This window comes from Anomaloglossus baeobatrachus, chromosome 1 (assembly GCF_048569485.1).
Source record: "Anomaloglossus baeobatrachus isolate aAnoBae1 chromosome 1, aAnoBae1.hap1, whole genome shotgun sequence".
Classification (NCBI taxonomy): Eukaryota; Metazoa; Chordata; class Amphibia; order Anura; family Aromobatidae; genus Anomaloglossus; species Anomaloglossus baeobatrachus.
This window is the reverse complement of record NC_134353.1, coordinates 739,035,903-739,056,066: the sequence shown is the minus strand read 5'-3', so window position 1 is coordinate 739,056,066 and position 20,164 is coordinate 739,035,903. Positions and strand designations below refer to the sequence as shown.

At 42.5% G+C, this 20,164-nt stretch overlaps 1 protein-coding gene across 1 annotated transcript in view; it reads left to right on the top strand.

Moving 5' to 3' along the window:
* The window catches only part of DNAH10 (dynein axonemal heavy chain 10), a 238,147-nt gene that overhangs the window by 141,144 nt on the left and 76,839 nt on the right, over positions 1-20,164 (top strand). The window contains exons 43-57 of the mRNA XM_075322704.1: positions 3,090-3,306; positions 3,393-3,512; positions 4,691-4,836; positions 4,977-5,129; positions 5,259-5,519; positions 6,890-7,062; positions 7,175-7,268; positions 8,395-8,562; positions 8,655-8,843; positions 8,917-9,088; positions 10,226-10,429; positions 10,966-11,046; positions 11,179-11,376; positions 13,645-13,806; positions 15,688-15,862. Coding sequence (XP_075178819.1) covers positions 3,090-3,306; positions 3,393-3,512; positions 4,691-4,836; positions 4,977-5,129; positions 5,259-5,519; positions 6,890-7,062; positions 7,175-7,268; positions 8,395-8,562; positions 8,655-8,843; positions 8,917-9,088; positions 10,226-10,429; positions 10,966-11,046; positions 11,179-11,376; positions 13,645-13,806; positions 15,688-15,862 — 2,513 coding nt within the window. The remainder of the gene's footprint in view (positions 1-3,089; positions 3,307-3,392; positions 3,513-4,690; positions 4,837-4,976; positions 5,130-5,258; positions 5,520-6,889; positions 7,063-7,174; positions 7,269-8,394; positions 8,563-8,654; positions 8,844-8,916; positions 9,089-10,225; positions 10,430-10,965; positions 11,047-11,178; positions 11,377-13,644; positions 13,807-15,687; positions 15,863-20,164) is intronic.

Genomic DNA, 20,164 nt, shown 5'->3' with positions numbered 1-20,164 from the left:
ATTGAGTGCTCTCCATCACAAGCTAAAGCAGTTTTAAGGTGCAAATTGAAAAGATTTACAGTGCATCCAGCTCATCACCACACCATGGGTGCACTGCATCCTGCTCATCTGCATATGGATTAAATGTTATTCCCAAGCACTGTACCAATAACCGGTACAGAGCAAGTATGATTTTTATAGGGTTGAAGTCCCTAATATCACTTTATCGGTAATTTAAAAGGCATTTTGGGATGACTAATTTCTTTTAAGGGGAGTCTGTCACCCTTTTTTTTTTTTTTTAAGTTTTTAATATGGCATACAGGTGGCATAAAGGTGAAATTACCATACCTGTATGCCTCCTGGATGAGGTGTCGTATGGCAAAAATCCTATGGCAAAAGTCCTCTTTTATATCTTCTATCTTCCGGGCTATGGGGTGTGTGCTGCCTGAAAGATGAGCCTGCCTCCGGTCCTCATTATACAGGATTCTTTCTCCCCTTCTCTTCAGAGTCCCTGTGATGTCAGGTGCGCGGCCTTAAATCCAGCGCCTGCGCATTTTGACTGCCATCTCTCCACTGCACTGTGAGGCAGCAGTGACTCCCTGGCGCCTGCGCACAGCAAAACTGAAGCCTGTGCCCACAGAAGGGTGGAACATTGCAGGGAGGGATGGTAGGCAGAATGTGCAGGTTCGGGATTTCCGGCCGCATACCTGATGTAACATAGCCTGGAAGATAGAGGATATAAAGAAGGATTTTTGACAATGCATTATCCAGTATGCATACAGCTGTGGCTAATTTCACCTTTATGCTACCTGTATGCCCATATTAATAACTTAAAAAAAAATGCAAAAGAGTGAGATTCACTTTAAGCAGACTAGCTGTGTATGAAGCCTATGAGAAACATTCATATGAACACCGGATTGAGCCTGGGTTTGTGGACAATGGATTGCTGCCAGTAAAACCTTCAAAGGGGACCTTTAGTCAATGTCCTTTGTCTCTGTAATCAATTCTATATATACTAGAAAGTGGCCCGATTCTACGCATCGGGTATTCTAGAATTTACGTATTGTGTAGTTAATGTATGATTTTTGTTATATATATATATATATATATATATATATATAGATGTTGTTGTCTGTAGTTACCAAGTGTTTGTGTAGGGGCTGTACATGTTCTGGGTGTTGTCTGGGTGTGGCGGGGGGTGAGAGCGGTGTTGTTTGTGTGTTGCGTTGTGTGGCGTTATTTGTGGAGCGCTGTGTGTTTGTATCATTGTGTATGTGTGTTGCGCGGTTTGTGTGGGTGTGGGGTGTGTGTGTGTGTTTTGGGGGGAGGTATGTTTTGTGCAATGTGTGTGTTGTGCAGTATGTGCGTATATTTGTGTGTGCCGCGGTGTTTGTGTGTTGGGTGTTGTGTGTGTGCGGCATTGTCTGTGTGTGTGGGTGTCTGTGTAGGGCAGTGTTTGTGGTTCTCAGTGTGGTGTGTTGTGCAGTGCGTGTGTGGCAGTGTGTGTGTGTGTGTGTGTGTGTGTTTTGGGGGGAGGTGTGCACCCCCCGTCGTGCTCCATCCCCCATGCTGCGCACCCCCCATCGTGCTCCATCCCCCATGCTGCGCACCCCCCATCGTGCTCCATCCCCCATGCTGCGCACCCCCATCGTGCTCCATCCCCAATCCCCATTGTGCTCCATCCCCCATGCTGCGTACTCCCCATCGTGCTCCATCCCCCATGCTGCGCATTCCCCATCGTGCTCCATCCCCCATGCTGCGCACTCCCAAACGTGCTCCATCCCCCATGCTGCGCACTCCCCATCGTGCTCCATCCCCCATGCTGCGCACTCCCCATCGTGCTCTATCCCCCAAGCTGCGCACTCCCAAACGTGCTCCATCCCCCATGCTGCGCACCCCCCATCGTGCTCCATCCCCCATGCTGTGCACCCCCCATCGTGCTCCATCCCCCATGCTGCGCACTCCCCATTGTGCTCCATCCCCCATGCTGCGCATTCCCCATCGTGCTCCATCCCCCATGCTGCGCATTCCCCATCGTGCTCCATCCCCCATGCTGCGCACTCCCCATCGTGCTCTATACCCCATGCTGCGCACTCCCAAACGTGCTCCATCACCCATGCTGCGCACCCCCCAACGTGCTCCATCACCCATGCTGCGCACCCCCCATTGTGCTCCATCCCCCATGCTGCGCACCCCCCATCGTGCTCCACAGTCACACATCAGACAGTAAACACGCACACATCTGATCACATACACTCACACACACACCCCACTTCTCCCTGTGCCCACCGGTGGGCAGTCCCAGCAGCTGTGCTGCACGCCGTGCTCCTCTGCTGACACTCACAGATCCGATCACATACACTCACACACACACACTCACACATCAGAACACACTCACACACATCCGATCGCATACACTCACACACACACACTGACGATATCGCACATACACGCTCACACAATCACAACATCCGGAGATATCACTTGCTTCCGGCCATGTGATCCTCCGGAAGGTCCTGGAAGGTCACTGCACAGTATCGCCGCCGAGAAGCAAGCAATATCACGGGATGTTGTGAGTATGTGGATGCGATCTGATGTGTGTGTGAGGTGTGTGTGAGAGTGAGTGTGATCTGATGTGTGTGTGTGTCTGTTCTTATGTGTGTGTGTGTGTTCCGCCGCTGCAGGACCTTGATGCGCTCACCTCGGGGCGAGAGGCCATTCCATGGGGGGGCGGAGCCTGGGAGAGTAGCCAATCTGTGCGGGGGGGCGGAGCCGAGGCGAGGCGAGCGGCCAATCCGTGCGGGGGGAGGAGCCGAGGCGAGCGGCCAATCCGTAAGGCCGAGCGGCCAATCCGTGCGGGGGGGCGGGGCCATGGCGAATCCGTGAAGCCGAGTGGCCAATCCGTGCGGGGGGCGGGGCCATGGCGAGCCCAGCGGCCAATCCGCTGTTTGTCACCGTAAGGACATGTCACGGTAAGGACACAATTTTGGAGACAGACAGACAGACAGACAGAATAAGGCAATTATATATATAGATATATACTTAACATACATTTAAGATTTCCTTTTAACATAAGAAAACAAACTGTGCTCTTGTTATGAAATGTATAGGTAACACAATTGTCTATGATGCTTGATGCTTTAATTGAAAAAGAAGTTGAAGATGTGGACATCTTGGAATGCTACTTCATAGAGGCGTTGTACTGCTCATTGGGAGCAACATTGCTTGAAAATGGAAGAAATAAATTTGATGAGTACATGAAACGTTTAGCCTCAATGTCAACTAGTTATGATGAGCAGGTTCCAGCTGGACCTGGAGAACTTCCGGGTAAGAGCCATTCTCCAGAGAAGATTACATTTCAGATCTGGTGGATTTAACTAAAGGGAATTAATTAAATTTGTGGGTTTTTTCAGGTCAGTTAACTACTATTTATGACTTTCATTTTGATGGTGAGAAAAAGAAATGGATACCTTGGAGCAAACTGGTCTCAAAATATACACATAAACCAGAGGAGAAATTTATTGATATTCTAGGTAAGTTTCAAGATGTAATAATGTTCTTATCAAAACTTTTGTGTAATCCATGCCTAAGTTTTGAATTATTCAGAAATTCAATTGTTTAAGCTATATGGTCAATATTCTTAATCGTGTATTTAAAGTGGTTGTCTTCTTTAACCCAGAAACATTTTACCTACCCATAGTTGATGATTTACTTTGTTTGGATAACTTCTTAGTGTGGTCCTATCAATGAGGAAATCCAAGTTCATAATGTATTTCCTGCTGAACTTCCTCTTATATTTTACCCACATTCACATTTACACATACATACATGTGTTGAAGGGTTTAAAAAATTAAATATATAAGTGCATGTTGACGTAGTGAGTGACCATGCAGATCTCCTGTGCCATGGACGTTCTTCAACCATATCTGTATAATTGGGCCACAAGTTTTGCCGAGCCTTTACCAGGAGGAACATTGTTAAAGACGTTGGCCCCAATTCATCAAACAGTTTTCACAAGAATTCTGTTGAAAATTGTTTGAGGCGTTGAAATTTTTAGCCACTTTTGGCGTTTTTATGCAAGTCTCAGACAGCTTTGCCCATGTTTGAAAAAATTAACAGAATACAGCTGGAAAATGTATCATCATTTAGTTCACAAAAGTTGTGGGAATTATGTCTGAAAGGAACTGGAGCCATTAGTTGTGGTGGTGCACGACAGATGAAGGATTTGCCAAAATCATTAAGAGGATTTGCCTCCTATTGAATTTGGTGCACTCTTCATCAAGACTGGGTTGCAAAATACTAGTCTTGATGATTCAGTGCCATTGTGTTAATAGGTAGCTTTATTGTTCATGATTTGCTCATTTTTCATTGAAAATCTTTATCTTAATGTGTCCATATATCTTCAATAGCCAATGGCCGACAGCTGTTCCTCCCCAAAATACATGCACACTTGATTCAGCCAATTGTTTTTAATGGGGAGAGGGAAATATACCACTTCTTGACCATTTGGTTCCATACTTGATCCTTTTTTTGCCATCATCTTTTGGGAAAATTCAGGAGGCCCCATTTACTTGAAATAGTCAGCCAGTTCCTCCAAATCTAATGGGTTCAGCAGATTTTGCTCAGTGAAAAATGATTGTCATGATCTTTACATTATCCTGTAAATGCTTGTAATATGCACTAGTAACAAAAATCCTTCTGTTATCTTTAGTTCCTACGGTGGACACTACACGTACCACGTGGCTGTTGGAGCAAATGGTGAAGATTAAAAGGCCAGTAGTCCTTGTTGGTGAATCTGGTACATCTAAAACAGCTACTACAATGAACCTCTTAAGGAACTTGAACAGTGATAATAAGGTACTAGTGTATAGTAGTCACCTACCCTGCTACTTTTCTCTTTTTTTTCCCTTGTTCCCTTTTTCATATTCTATATACATATAAATCTTGCTTAAAATAACACCATTTCCATACAATCTTATGTGTTTCTTTCTGGACAGATGCTGCTTACCATCAATTTTTCATCACGTACTACATCTATGGATATCCAAAGAAATCTAGAAGCCAATGTAGAGAAACGTACTAAAGACACCTATGGACCACCTATGGGCAAACGCTTATTGGTCTTCATGGATGACATGAATATGCCAAAGGTTTGTGTTTTTCATGACATTCTGTCCACAAATAATAAAAAAAAAATATTCTTTTAACTGTTATACTTTAAGTAAAAATAACAAACATTATTATATACAAACTAATTCTGCTTTCCATTTTGAATCTAGGTCGATGAATATGGGACCCAACAGCCAATTGCCCTGTTGAAATTACTGCTGGAAAAGGGTGGCATGTACGATCGTGGCAAGGAACTAAATTGCAAGTTCCTAAGAGATCTTGGATTTATAGCTGCAATGGGAAAGGCTGGTGGTGGCCGTAATGAAGTAGATACACGATTTATATCCCTGTTTACTGTCTTTAATGTGCTTTTCCCTTCAGAAGAATCCTTACATCTCATTTACTTTTCTATTCTACATGGACACACAATGGTAATTTTAATTTTGCTTTTAGTTCTCTATGAGTTATTTAAAGGGGATCTGTTACAAGTTTTAAGGCCCCTAAGCCACCTCCATGCCATTATAGTGGACAGTAAAAGTATTCTACGAATGCTCATGAATCATGTGCTCCAAGCTGCATAATGTAGAAATTAATCTTACAACATAGCGTGTTTTAGTGCCCCCCTTAAGGCCCAGTCACACTAAACAACTTACCAGCGATCCCAACAACGATCCAACCTGATAGGGATCGTTGGTAAGTTGCTAGGAGGTTGGATCCCACCAGCAACCTGACCTGGCAGGGATCGCTGGAGCGTGGCTACACGAGTTGCTGGTGAGCTCACCAGCAACCAGTGACCAGCCCCCAGCCAGCAGCACCGCAAGGAAGCGATGCTGCGCTTGGTAACTAAGGTAAATATCGGGTAACCAACCCAATATTTACCTTGGTTACCAGCGCACAACGCTTATCGCTGGCTCCCTGCTCTCGTAGCTACAGTACACATGGGGTTAATTACCCCATGTGTACTGCAGCTACATGTGCAGAGAGCAGGGAGCCGTGCACACTGCTTATCGCTGGCTCCCTGCTCTCCTAGCTACAGTACACATGGGGTTAATTACCCCATGTGTACTCCAGCTACATGTGCAGAGAGCAGGGAGCCGTGCACACTGCTTAGCGCTGGCTCCCTGCTCTCCTAGCTACAGTACACATGGGGTTAATTACCCCATGTGTACTGCAGCTACATGTGCAGAGAGCAGGGAGCTGCGCACACTGCTTAGTGCTGGCTCCCTGCACTCCTAGCTACAGTACACATGGGGTTAATTACCCAATGTGTACTGCAGCTACATGTGCAGAGAGCAGGAACTGGCACTGACAGCTGAGAGCGGCGGAGGCTGGTAACGAAGGTAAATATCGGGTAACCAAGGTAAGGGCTTCTTGGTTACGCGATGTTTACTGTGGTTACCAGAGTCCGCAGAAGCCGGCTCCTGCTCACTGCACATTTAGTTGTTGCTCTGTCGCTGTCACATACAGCGATGTGCGCTTCACAGCGGGAGAGCAACAACTAAAAAATGGCCCAGGACATTCAGCAACAACCAACGACCTCACAGCAGGGGCCAGGTTGTTGCTGGATGTCACACACAGCAACATCGCTAGCAACATCGCTGTTACGTCACAAAAGTTGTTCATTAGCAGCGATGTTGCTAGTGATGTTGTTTAGTGTGACTGGGCCTTTCACCTCTTGAGCCCCTGTGCAGCCACACAGGTTGCACCAATGATATTTCCACCCCCGATTTGGTTTTATGTGGCGTCCCATATTGTGTTTTCCATCATGTGTTGTTTGACTTGTTCTCTTTCACTTCTACAGCTATTCAGTGAAGACGTCCAGACCATTTGTGACAAGTTAACTTTCTGTACCCTCGAGCTCTATAAAATGATTGTTAGGGACCTTCCCCCAACTCCTTCAAAGTTCCATTACATATTTAACCTTCGAGATCTTTCCCGGGTATTTAATGGATTAGTTTCGACAACTCCGGAGAGGTATGTTTTATTTGTTTACTATTGTAGCAAAATGTTCACTAAAATTCCTTTAAAATATATGTAAAAAGGATATGTCTTCCTGACTTTTGTGTTTTTTTTTAATGAATTTAAGATTCCAGACAATGGCACAAATGGTGAGAGTCTGGAGGAATGAGGCCCTGAGAGTTTTCCATGATAGACTGATCAATGAAAGCGATAAGACAGTGGTAAATAACACGTCTTGTATTCTCAAATATTGTGTGCAATAGGGGATTGTTCAAGCTCCACATAAATATGTAACCTATTAGAGGGGTTTTCTTAAGATGGAGCCTTAGGAGTGCACCCTAGCCCTCAATGTTCTTGTTTGTGAGGGTGGTGCATTCCTGAAGATTGACAATTGAGACCAGTGCATCTCCGCTATGCCCTCCCCCAAACTGCAAGCTTTACTTATTAGGCATGGGAGAAGAGCAGAGGGACTAAAGCTGGTTGAACCTCATCTTGGCCGGCTTCAGGCTGTAAAGTATAGAGAAAGCTTGCTTGTACTACAGTATATGCTCCGTGCCTACTTATCAGACTGTGACTGCAGGGTGGCCAATAAGCAAAGCAACAACCTGTACATTTTAAAGGGAACCTGTCCCAAGGTTTTTCCCTTATGAGTTGCGGCCACCACCAGTAAGCCCTCATATACATAATTCTAGAATACTGTATATAAGAGTCAAGGACGCTCTATATAACATAAAAAAAGACCTTTATAATGCTTACCTAGGGGGCGGTCCAGTTCGATGGGCATTGCTGCTCTTGGTCCTCCTCTCTGCCTTAATTGCTGTCTTCCTTCTTCCCAACCCATTGTGGATGATGCATCCAACGTTGTCCACAGAGGCCAGCACTGCGCTCCTGCGCATGCGCCCTTTGATTTCCCCTGCTGAAACTAGAGCAAACTACTGTAATGTGCAGGCATGAGGAAATGTGAAAGAACACCCACGCATATGCACTACAGAACTTTGATCTGCCCTCAGCTGGGGAGGTCAAAGTGCACATGCGCGGAGCCTGATGATGGCAAGTTTATCTTGCTGAAACACGTTGTGATAACAAGAGCTTTATTTGTTTTAATCTAATTGTCACAAATAAAGCATAATTATTCACAAAGAAAACCTGAGATAATAGATCTATTAGCGCTCAAAGGACCGGTTTTATCTATCTAGAATGCTGTATATGAGGATTATCTGGTGATGGCTGCAGTTCATAAGGGAAAAACTTAGTGACAGGTTCCCTTTAATAAGGGGTAAATCACTTTTTACCCAAAAATTTTATCCATTTATGACAACTTCTTTAAGTTTTTCATTCATTTTCCAGGTACAAGGTCATATTCGGAGTCTGATTGATGAACACTTCAAAGCTGATCTAGATGATGCCATACGAGACCCCATTCTTTTTGGGGACTTCAGAACAGCAATGAATGAAGGAGAGCCGCGAGTATATGAAGACATCCAAGATTATGATGCAGCTAAAGCTCTCTTTCAGGTTAGAGACGCTCCGTCTTTTTTCAAACATATGATGCATATGATCCCACATCTCTTACATAGTTTACATTTGTATTTTTTTGTCCACATTAGGAAATCCTAGAGGAATATAATGAAACTAAAACCAAAATGAACTTAGTTCTTTTTGATGATGCTCTTGAGCATTTAACCCGAATACACCGCATTATTAGGATGGATCGAGGTCACGCTCTGCTGGTTGGTGTCGGAGGCTCAGGAAAGCAATCCCTTGCTAGGCTTGCAGCATTTGCTGCTGGATATGAGGTTTGACAGTATTTCTATAGAAAGTATACGATTAATTTTCATAGGCAACAAAAAGTCCTTATCTTTCCATTAGGTTTTTGAAATTGTCCTAAGCCGTGGATACGGAGAGAACAGTTTCAGGGAAGACTTGAAGAATCTCTATATAAAACTTGGTTTGGAGAACAAGAAGATGATTTTCTTGTTTACAGATGCCCACGTGGCTGAAGAAGGGTTCCTGGAACTTATTAATAACATGCTAACGTCTGGTAAGAAGTTACCATATAGAATATATAGAAAATTATAATCAACAACAAATTCAGTCATAAAAAAACTAAGTACGCCCTTTTTGAATTCAGGACATACTGTAATTAAAAAACAAAAACATCTACATCTAATCCTTAAGAGATCTTAAAAGTAGATCAATACTACCCCAGATAAACAACAACACGGGATAAATTATATTGTGCCATTATATATTTAACAAAAAGTAGACCAACATGTTGAAGCATTGTTTGAAAAACTAAGTACATCCTTACTACTTCTATAGAAATTAAGGGAATAAAAAGCAGCCAAGTCAAGTGCCGTGGATCAAGTGCTATTGGTTCATTTTTTTATCAGCAAATGTTACCACCTCTATAAAAGCAGAAGTTTGGCAGCTTGCTGGTCTGCAGCATTCAGGCATGTCATGTTTCAGCACAATACCAAGGAGGAAAATCAGTAATGATGTTATAAAAGCCATTTTTTCTGCTTATAAATCCAGGAGGGGTGCAGGTTAGAGATGAGCGAATAAACTCGAGTTTGGTTCCTCTCGGATCAGTAAAATGGATGCGGCTGATTGCCGTCTTTCTGAACCATAAAAGGCCATCAAAATGTTTTAAAAAAATACCCTTACATTTTCCTTACCGCTCCGCTCACTTCTCCAGGCCCTTCACTCCTCACTGTCCCTGTAGCGAGCACTGAAATCCTCAGTCCACTCACACTGAGCTGTTACTTCTGGGTCTGATGAGACCTGGGGGGATTCTGTGCATGCACATGCAAGATCATGGCGCACATCATGACATCGTGACCCTTTCACATATTTACAAAGGACCCTACTGTGGTCCTCCTCAGAGCCATATGTCCCGGGTCATTGTGAGATGCCTGGGAATTTCAGAGCTCACAGTGAAGATCAAAGGATGTGACAAGAACTATACGTGTATTTGTTAGAAGCAAAGAGGCCGGAGAGGTGAGCAATAAGCTGACTATAAGGATTTTCTTCTTTTTTTTACATATTAAGTTTATTGTGCTCTAGGGTCGAAAGAAACTTTAGAGGATAATACGGGACATCATATCTCCCAGGAAAATCCGTGCGAACTGGTGAATTCGAATTTTGCCTGATCTGAAATTATTTGATTGCTTCTTAGGAATGGTCCCTGCACTTTTCCCAGACGATGAGAAGGAATCCATACTAAACCAAATCAGAGATGAAGCTGGAAAACATGGCATGGGACCTGCTAAAGAGAGCATTTGGCAGTTCTTTGTTAACAAGAGCGCAAACAACCTCCATATTGTTCTTGGAATGTCTCCAGTGGGTGATACATTGAGGACAAGATGCCGAAATTTTCCAGGTAAGGAGACACTTTTTTTTCTAGTACAGTTGAGTTTACTCATATCTGTGTCAGAGAATTACAGCTTTAAATTAGTGTTTAAGTACCCCGTAAGGCCATTCTAAGTTAATAGAGGAGTGCCCCTAGCTCTGGACCTCCATTAGTTAGCTATATAGTATCCTCACTTTCTCTGGACCAACCAGTTGATACATTTACATAAGACACCCAATAATTTGACCAGGCACAAAATAACGCTTCATGTGTTGGCACCACAGGACGATTGGCCAATTGCTTCTGAGTTCCCCCATTGTAACGGGATGACCAGATTTTTCTTTGTAGATCTAATAAAAATACATTGAAATTTAAAATAAAAAGTGGATTAACCCATTAATGGAATATAGACTGACTTTTTTTTGTTTTTCACTTATCAACAAACATGTAGAAGATATTAATACTATATATTATATTTTTCTGTATAATATTAAAATATATATTGCAGACTGTAACCTATTTTTGCTTTGAATACTGATGATAAAACATGCATTTTTCATGTCTAGGTTTAGTAAATAACACTGGTATCGACTGGTTTTTGCCTTGGCCACCCCAGGCATTGTATGCTGTTGCTAAATCGTTTTTAGGTAAGTGTATACTATCTTTCAGTAATTTCTCATTCTAATCATCGCTGTAACTCAAATTTTTCTGCACACCAAATTTTATTCCTTGCTTATCCTGCAAAGCTTATGAGATAAGCTGTTTATTCTGTTTTCTAGGAGAGAACGAGATGATCCCTTCTCAGCACTTGGAGCCGGTCATCGGCCATGTTGTTATGGTTCATGATTCAGTTGGACAATTTAGTAAAAAATTCCAGCAAAAACTAAGAAGAAGTAATTATGTGACTCCAAAGAATTATCTGGATTTCATCAACACATATTCAAAGTTACTGGATGAAAAGAACAAGTTTAATCTGGGTAAAATCTGAGTGTGGGATGATGTGAATATATCTGAAGCTAGGCTTACACAGCGCTTTTCTCCTCTATGTCATGATATACGTACTAAACACATCCATCATTTTCTTTTTACCTCTGATTGATTGTAATATAAGTATACTGCTACACATGACATGGGTAATAACGCAGTTGAGTACACAATCCCCATGCACGGATGAAAGAATATATCTGCTTTCAAGAACAGTCTATGGGTCAATCATACCACTATATGCCATCGATCACAACTATTTGTTTAATGGATACTTCATAATCCTTTTTGCTAAATAGATGCCACAATAGCCTACGGGTGATACATGTGTTAAAGGGGTTTTTCAGGCAAGGCCAAATGTTTATAAGGACTTTAGCATGTTGAATCTAAACATACACAACTTTGGGATTTGGCTTCAGTCACGTAACCCCAGTTTTGTGGTCTACAGAATTATGGTCATGTATTGATTAACTTCTTTCTTATTCCTCTCACTGAATAATAAGAACATTGGGAGAAGTAGGAAGAGAAGTTGATCAGCACATGTCCGCAAACATACAGATTGCATACTTAAGCGGGCTTTACACACTACGGTTTTGCTACAGCGATCTCGTTGGGGTCACGGAATTTGTGACACACATCCGGTCGCTGTAGCAATCTCGTTGTGTGTGACTGCTAGGAGGGATTTTGAATCGTTGCAAAAACGTCCAAAATCGCTCCTCGTTGACATGGGGGTCCGCTCCCAAGTATCGATGCTATCGCTTTGCCGAAGTTGTTCCTCGTTCCTGCGGCAGTGCACATCGCTGTGTGTGACCCCCGTAGGAACGAGGAACATCCGGGTCGCATGCTAGCGATATCGGTACCGATATCGTAGCGTGTAAAGCCACCCTTACGGTCATGTCATAACTGCTCAAACCGGCAAGCAGAGGTGAATCTGAACAGTGTGTTTATTTCGCAATGTCAGGATTTGGCTTAATAAAGTGGTTAAAAAAATTACCTTAGCCTGGAAAAAACCCATACGCTATTATGCCATCTGTTTAACAGATACAGTATTTCAGGAAAAGTAATTGCAAAGTTAATAAATTATTGTTTAAATAGATGTCATTATAACCATGGGTGATGGCTACAAGTTTTGGGCATCTCTCTTTGTTGGCTAACCCATCTCTCAAAGCCAGTATTTAATACTAAAAAGGGAGCTTTTCCAAGCCTAAATGTAAGATGAAGGCGGAAAAACAGCAAAGGAAAAAGTCCAGCTCACTAGGAGGCAGTTTGGAGCATGGATATATTCCAGTCAGTACGTGCGCAATATTCAGTCTAAAGAAACTCCAGCTTCACAAACTTGTGTTCTCCTTTATTCATTAAAATTATTCCACTACAGCATTAACCAAGTTTAATTAGTTAATTATCCACACGTTTCGGATGTCACAGCATCAGATGGTGTGACATACGAATCCCGTGGATAATTGGGCAACGCTATCATTGTAAGAATAAGATAATAATAGAATTATATTATTATTATTATGACCTACCATAAGAAAAGGAGATTTTATTACCACAATCTACTGAGAGAAATTTGGCCTTTTTGCTCTTCAGTTGCACAGAGAACAAACTGTAAAGTGACAATTGCTAAAGGAAGGTGACATTAGTAATTTCTTGTAAACAATGGCCCTGATTCATCAAGACCCGCAATTTTCTCACCAGTCTTAATGAGGGAACATGTTGGAATCAAATACTCCTGATTCAGTTAGAGGAGAATGACCCTTAATAAATCAGTAGTGTTTGACGAGTGACGTGTGCCTCCATACGAAAGGCAAGAAAACTTACTTCAGTCAGAGAGTGGAGTAAGACTTATTTATGTAAGGTAAACCACAGCTCATGATTGTGGTTTCGAGCCCCGGTCTCACCAAAGCTCTGCTCACTTTGGTGGCTCTGTCTGGGACTTGTGTAAAAATGCCAACATTTTTGAACAACTCTGTGCTGCGCAAAAGTTTTGTGACCTTTCAAAGTGCTTTACCCCAGAAATCTGGCAAAAACACTTTGATGAATTGGGGGCTTTCTTTTTCCACTCTGCTCTGTTTTTCAGTACATAGACTGTTGGCGTTTTGTTATTTGCTACATGTACATAGAAGCAACAAATCAAAGGGAGGAACAATATGGCTGCACGTTCTGATGTCACTTTTGCAAAACTGGTTGGAGCAGCTGGATAGAAAAATGTATGGAAATGTTTCCAATTTAGCCGCATGTGTGTTTTTCCCCTACTGCAGCACAATGCAAGCGATTGGAAGGAGGCCTAGACAAGCTGAAGGAAGCTGCCGTCCAATTGGCTGAACTGAACGTAAAGCTGGCTGAGCAGAAGGTGGTATTAGCTGAGAAATCGGCTGCATGTGAAGCATTGCTGGATGAGATATCTGTGAACACTGCAGTAGGTGAGCAGATCCCTGTAATTACAGTATATCCATGTATACTAATGTATATGAATGATTCTCCCTTGAAAATCAAGTAGAAATTTATGTCACAGAGGATTAAGGAATTTAAACATTACAACCATCACAAAATATGGAATGAGATTTTGTGTGCACCTTGAATGGTAACTTACAGCTTTCTTTCCAATAGCAAAACCGTGAAGTCACATTTGATTTTGCTTTGCATTGAATTAATATTTATATGTATGGCTTCTCAGTTGAATTTGGATGACATGACAAGCTATGCAACGTCATATACTCCTAAACATTCAACAAGTGCAACACTTAGAAGAAAAAGTTGTGCAATTATGGAAATCACAGAATTGACAGACATGTTAATGATATGCAAATGATGAAAAAATTAAAAACTAAATTTTCAAACCATCTCAAATTATTCAGTCTTCAGTACTTTTCTGTGACTAATGAGGTTATTAATGGTTTTCTGAGCAATATAATGGCATGCTGAATCTATTCTCAGATGTGCTTGATGGGTAAGAGGTCCGCAGATGCTGCAGGCAGTGGTATCACGTTTACACCATGTGCAGAATTATTAGGCAAGTTGTATTTTAGAGGATTTTTTTTATTATTGATCAACAACTATGTTCTCAATCAAACCAAAAGATTCATAAATATCAAAGCTTGATATTTTTGGAAGTTGGGGTGTTTTTTTTTTTAGATTTGGCTATCTTAGGAGGATATCTGTTTTTGCAGGTAACTATTACTGTGCAGAATTATTAGGCAACTTAATAAAAACCAAATATATTCCCATCTACACTTGTTTATTTTCACCAGGTAAACCAATATAACTGTAAAAATTTTTAGAAATAAATTATTCTGACATTCAAAAACAGAACGCCAAAAAATTAGTTACCAATATAGCCACCTTTCTTTATGATGACACTCAACAGCCCATCATCCATAGATTCTGTCAGTTGCTTGATCTGTTTATGATCAACATTGCGTGCAACAGCCACCACAGCCTCCCAGACACTGTTCCGAGAGGTGTACTGATTTCCCTCCCTGTAGATCTTACATTTTATGTATTTTATGTATTTTATAATGTTAGTGATGCATATCACTAACAAGTCTATCAATCCTGTGATTACCAAAATTCCATGACTTTTCCGTCTTGGTGTTGCAATTTCAATGTTGAGAAGTGAATATGAAATTTTATGTGGATGCATCATTTCAATTCTCTTCATTTTAATTATTTAATAGCATATACACTAAGTCATATTAAAAAAAAAAAAAAAAAAAAAAAAGAACAAGAAAAAGACTATGACTAAGACAATGTTTATTTCTAATTACAAAAAAATAAAAAAAACTTACCACAAAAAAGCCACCAGCCTACTCAGGTCAAAAATGCCAAATGCACTTCCCCCCATGATAAAGGTATGGGTAACACAGGTGCAGAATACTGATGAGACAGCCACTCTCAACCTGCCAACTTATGGAGGGGGTGGCTGCTGGTATTAATCATGCACACTAAGGTTTTACATAGGGCACCAGTCACACAGATATGTGCAATGCACAGTGTCTGGCTCACATCCCATTGATGACGCCCTTCTATTAGATCAGGCGGGCTGCCAAGCACTATTTAAGTTCCCTAGCACACAGGACAGACACCCCAGAGGGCCCGGCTGCATCCTGTGAAAAGTTGTGCAAAAGAATGATGTACGGTAAAATAATAAGTGGTATTGGTCCATATTTTGGCCAAAATACATAAGCTCGTAACCCAAACGTCAAGGGTCCCTGAGTTGGCTGGTGGCTTTCTTGTGGTGAGTTTTTTTTTATTTTTTTTATTTTAATTTACGTCCTTTTTGGTTGATTTTTTTCTAATTACAGCGGAGGAGAAAAGGAAGCTTGCAGAAGAGAAGGCTGCAGAAATAGAGGAGCAAAATAAAGTTATTGCTGTGGAAAAGCAGGAGGCAGAGAGCGCTCTGGCCGAAGCCTTGCCTATACTGGAAGCTGCAAAGCTGGAACTGCAGAAGTTGGACAAGTCCGATGTAACTGAGATTAGGTAGGTCACATTATATATTACTCATTATAAGATCTGACCTCTGCAAAGTCTATTTTATATTTCTACCTAAATAGTAGAGATATGTGCACTTTTAACTTGCAAATCATGACCTATACATATCCATCATGACCAAAATTAAATTCCGGTAAGAATATGGTAAACTTGAAATACAGTTGATTCTTACAATAAATAATTTGCATATATGTAAAAACACCAGTGCAGACAATAATATTGTGCAGTTACAAATCCTGTTTTCATTTGTAGTTTTTGTTTAGCTGACACAAAATAAAGTTTTTAAAGGGCATGTGTCATATTAAAATTAACTATTATTCAAACCGAGTCTGTAGAAATCACTTTTCAGCAGTTATTATTATTATTATTTATTATTATAGCGCCATCAATTCCATGGTGCTTTAAATGTGAAAGGGGTATACATAATAGGGACAAGTACAATAATCATTTCCCCTCCGTACATCTCCGAACTACTCTCCCACTACACTCCAACACGTCACCTCCGGTCCTCCCAAGATCTCCTCCTCTCCTCCTCTCTCATTCGCTCCTCACACAACCGACTCCAAGACTTCTCCCGAGCATCCCCAGTCTCCTGGAACTCGCTGCCTCAACACGTCAGACTATCCCCTACCCTTGCAAACTTCAAACAGAACCTGAAAACGCACCTGTTCCGAAATGCCTACAATCTACAATGAACTCGCTGCCGCCCGACCACCGTGCGGAGCAGCCGCCCGACCACCGTGCGGAGCTGCCGCCCGACCACCGTGCGGAGCTGCCGCCCGACCACCGTGCGGAGCTGCCGCCCGACCACCGTGCGGAGCTGCCGCCCGACCACCGTGCGGAGCTGCCGCCCGACCACCGTGCGGAGCTGCCGCCCGACCACCGTGCGGAGCTGCCGCCCGACCACCGTGCGGAGCTGCCGCCTGACCTACACCCCACCTATTGTCTCCTCCCCATAATCCTATAGAATGTAAGCCCGCAAGGGTAGGGCCCTCTTCCCTCTGTACTAGTCTGTCTACTGTAACTTGTATACGTATTTTGTATGTAACCCCCTTCTCATGTACAGCACCATGGAATTAATGGTGCTCTATAAATAAATAATAATAATAATAATAATAATAATCATAAACAATACAAGGCACAGAAAGGTACAGGAGGATAGAGGTCCCTGCCCGGGAGGGCTCACAGTCTACAAGGGATAGGTGAGGATACAGTAAGGCTTATTATCATCGGGTATAATAGCAAGTCTGCCAAGCAGAAAGGTAATGCCCAATAGTCCAAAAAGCATAAACAAAAATAATAGCAGGGACTAAAACTTAACTTTTACTCTAAGACTAGATAAAATCGATAATAGTAATAAAGTGCTTGTGCATAAATAGTGCAAACAACAAAATGCCACATGGCAGCGCATAGGCTTGATCTCACCCAAGCTTCATCCATGGGCTGGACTGCATATCGGTCCCAAGATGAGAGGTCACAGGCCGGAAGAATAAGGTGGACAGGTGTAGTGCAAAAACCCTGTCGTGCCCCGTGGATAGACTTCCGCCCTGACAAGGGCAGCACCCAAATAAGATGTCTACCCCGCAACCACAAAAAGAAAAAATCAAATATATCCTCCCATATTTGGGATTGGATCCGGACTTCTTTTCCAACCTGCGACGGATCCGCTCAACTCTACTCCTGACATGTATGTTATAATAAGCATTTGTATTCCCAAGGCAATAACAATTCTGGAGTATTTCTTCTTAGAACTTTGCATTGTGCCGTTCCTCTGTTATTCTATTTTAAACCGATTAATAATTTGACAACTGGGTGTTAACATTCTCCTTGTCACCTCAATTAATGAAATCCAGTTGTCAAATTATAGTATTTATACATTTCTAGCAGGTGTAACAGAGGAACGGTGCAACCCATAGCTATAGGAAACGTTGCTCCAAACATATTATAGTATGAGAAATAAAATGATTTTGTAATAAAGTCTTATCAAGAGAGCTGAAGGGTCCTCTTTAAAGGAACTTGTCGCTAGATTTGTCCACTATAAACTGTGGCCACCACCAGTAGGCCCCTATATACAGCATTCTGGAATCTATTATATAAAGCTGAGTGTATGTGTGTGTGTGTGTGTGTGTGTGTGTATGTCCTCTAAAGGAATCCGCACCGTCGCATGTACATTCACAAAATTTTGCACATACACCCCTTGTGACTCAGGGAACATCATTGACTATGTTTTGACATGAAAATGTAATCCCGCGCTTTACAGTTACTCTTCAAAAAACATGCCTTCATTAAAGTGAATGGAGCTGGGAACTGATCTGTTATTAAAGACTCCTATTATGACCAGGCTGATGTAACTCACATGACCTTACCTGTATACTCACTGTGTGGGGTTTTATGAGGTAATATATTGGCTGTTTTGACAGTTACCCTGGAGATTTATCAGGTGGTCTATAGCAACCAATCACAGCTCTGCTTCTATTTTGTTACAGGTCAAGAAGCTCTGATTGGTTGCTATAGGTATATAAGTGTCCAGGCTGATCTGTATAACGTTAAAAACAGCTTTATAATACCTGCAGACGGTCCAGTCCGATGGGAGTCACTGGTCTCGGTCCGGCGCTTCCTCTCTTCTTGTCATCACCGTCCTACTTCCCTGCTCCGTGTTGATCATACACCCCTACGTCATCGACACAGTGTCCTATATTGCGCTCCTGCTCATGCACACTTCTGTAGTGCGCATGCGCGGGCGGTCTTTGACCTTTCTCCGCAGTTGCACTTTACTTTGCTCTGCCCGCAGCAGGGCAGACTGAAGTGCGCAGGAGCACAATGGCGGACTCTGTGTGGATGACATAGGATGCGTTATCCACAAGAAGGAGCACGGTGATCAGAAGAAGAGAGGAGGTGCCGAAGCAAGACCAGCACCGCCCATCGGACCGGACCGCCCCGCAGCTAAGTATGATAAAAGGATTTTTTTACGTTATACAGAGCAGTCTGGGCTCTTATATACAGTATTTCAGAATACTGTATACAGGGGCTTACTGGTGGTGGCCGCAGCTTATAAGGGACAAATCTGGTGACAGGTTCTGTTTAACATTCATATGGTATCACAATGCACTCAACATATTATTAATGCCCTTTGTATGCAGATACAGCATACTGTCCTACAATTCATCATTGTGGTCAATGAGCAGATCTGTGATTCACCCTAAATGTATTTAGCTCACTATTTTATCATAAAATATTTATATAAGTAAAGCCTGCTTTACATGTTACAATTCTGCATACGATATCGTATGCGATCGTAACTGCTCCCATCGTATGTGTGGCACATTCAATTTTGTTGAATGTGCCGCACAAATGATTAACCCCCGTCACACGTACTTACCTGTCCATACGACCTTGATGTGGGCGGCGAACATCCACTTCCTGGAGTGGGAGGGACGTTCGGCGTCACATCAACGTCACGCGGCAGCTGGCCAATAGAAGCGGAGGGGCTGAGATGAGCGGGACGTAAACATCCCGCCCACCTCCTTCCTTCCGCATTGCCGGCGGGAGCCGCAGGACGCAGGTAAGATCTGTTCATCGTTCCCGGGGTGTCACATACTGCGATGTGTGCTACCCTGGGTACGATGAACAACCTGACGTTCAATTCATGAGGAATGAACGACGTGCGTGCGATGAACGTTTTACCATTCATTTGCAATCGCACGTAGCTGTTACACACTACAATGTAACTTACGATGCCGGATGTGTGTCACTTACGACGTGACCCCGCCGACACATCGTAAGATATATTGTAGTGTGTAAAGCGGGCTTAAAAGTAGACTTATCCTTTAAAACAATCCCTTTTTTTAATTTAAAATATGTATTTTAATAACAGATTCTATACATAATATTTGTAAGGTTTTGTCATTTGTTTCCTATAGTTCTAGGAATCATGTGTGTGCTACACAGATATATTCACAGCTATGTAGTGATTTTATTCATAAAGGAGACAATGAGCCTGTCAAATCCTACAGCTTCTGTGTCAGGCACATGTAGGCTTCCATGACAAGAGGCCTGTTTTACTGAAGAGCCCTGTGGTTAAAAAGAACAAATCACCAGGATTTCTTTGTCGCTCCATTGGGAGACCCAGACAATTGGGTGTATAGCTATTGCCTCTGGAGGCCACACAAAGTATTACACTTAAAAGTGTAAGGCCCCTCCCCTTCTGGCTATACACCCCCAGTGGGATCACTGGCTCACCAGTTTTGTGCTTTGTGCGAAGGAGGCAACACATCCACGCATAGCTCCACT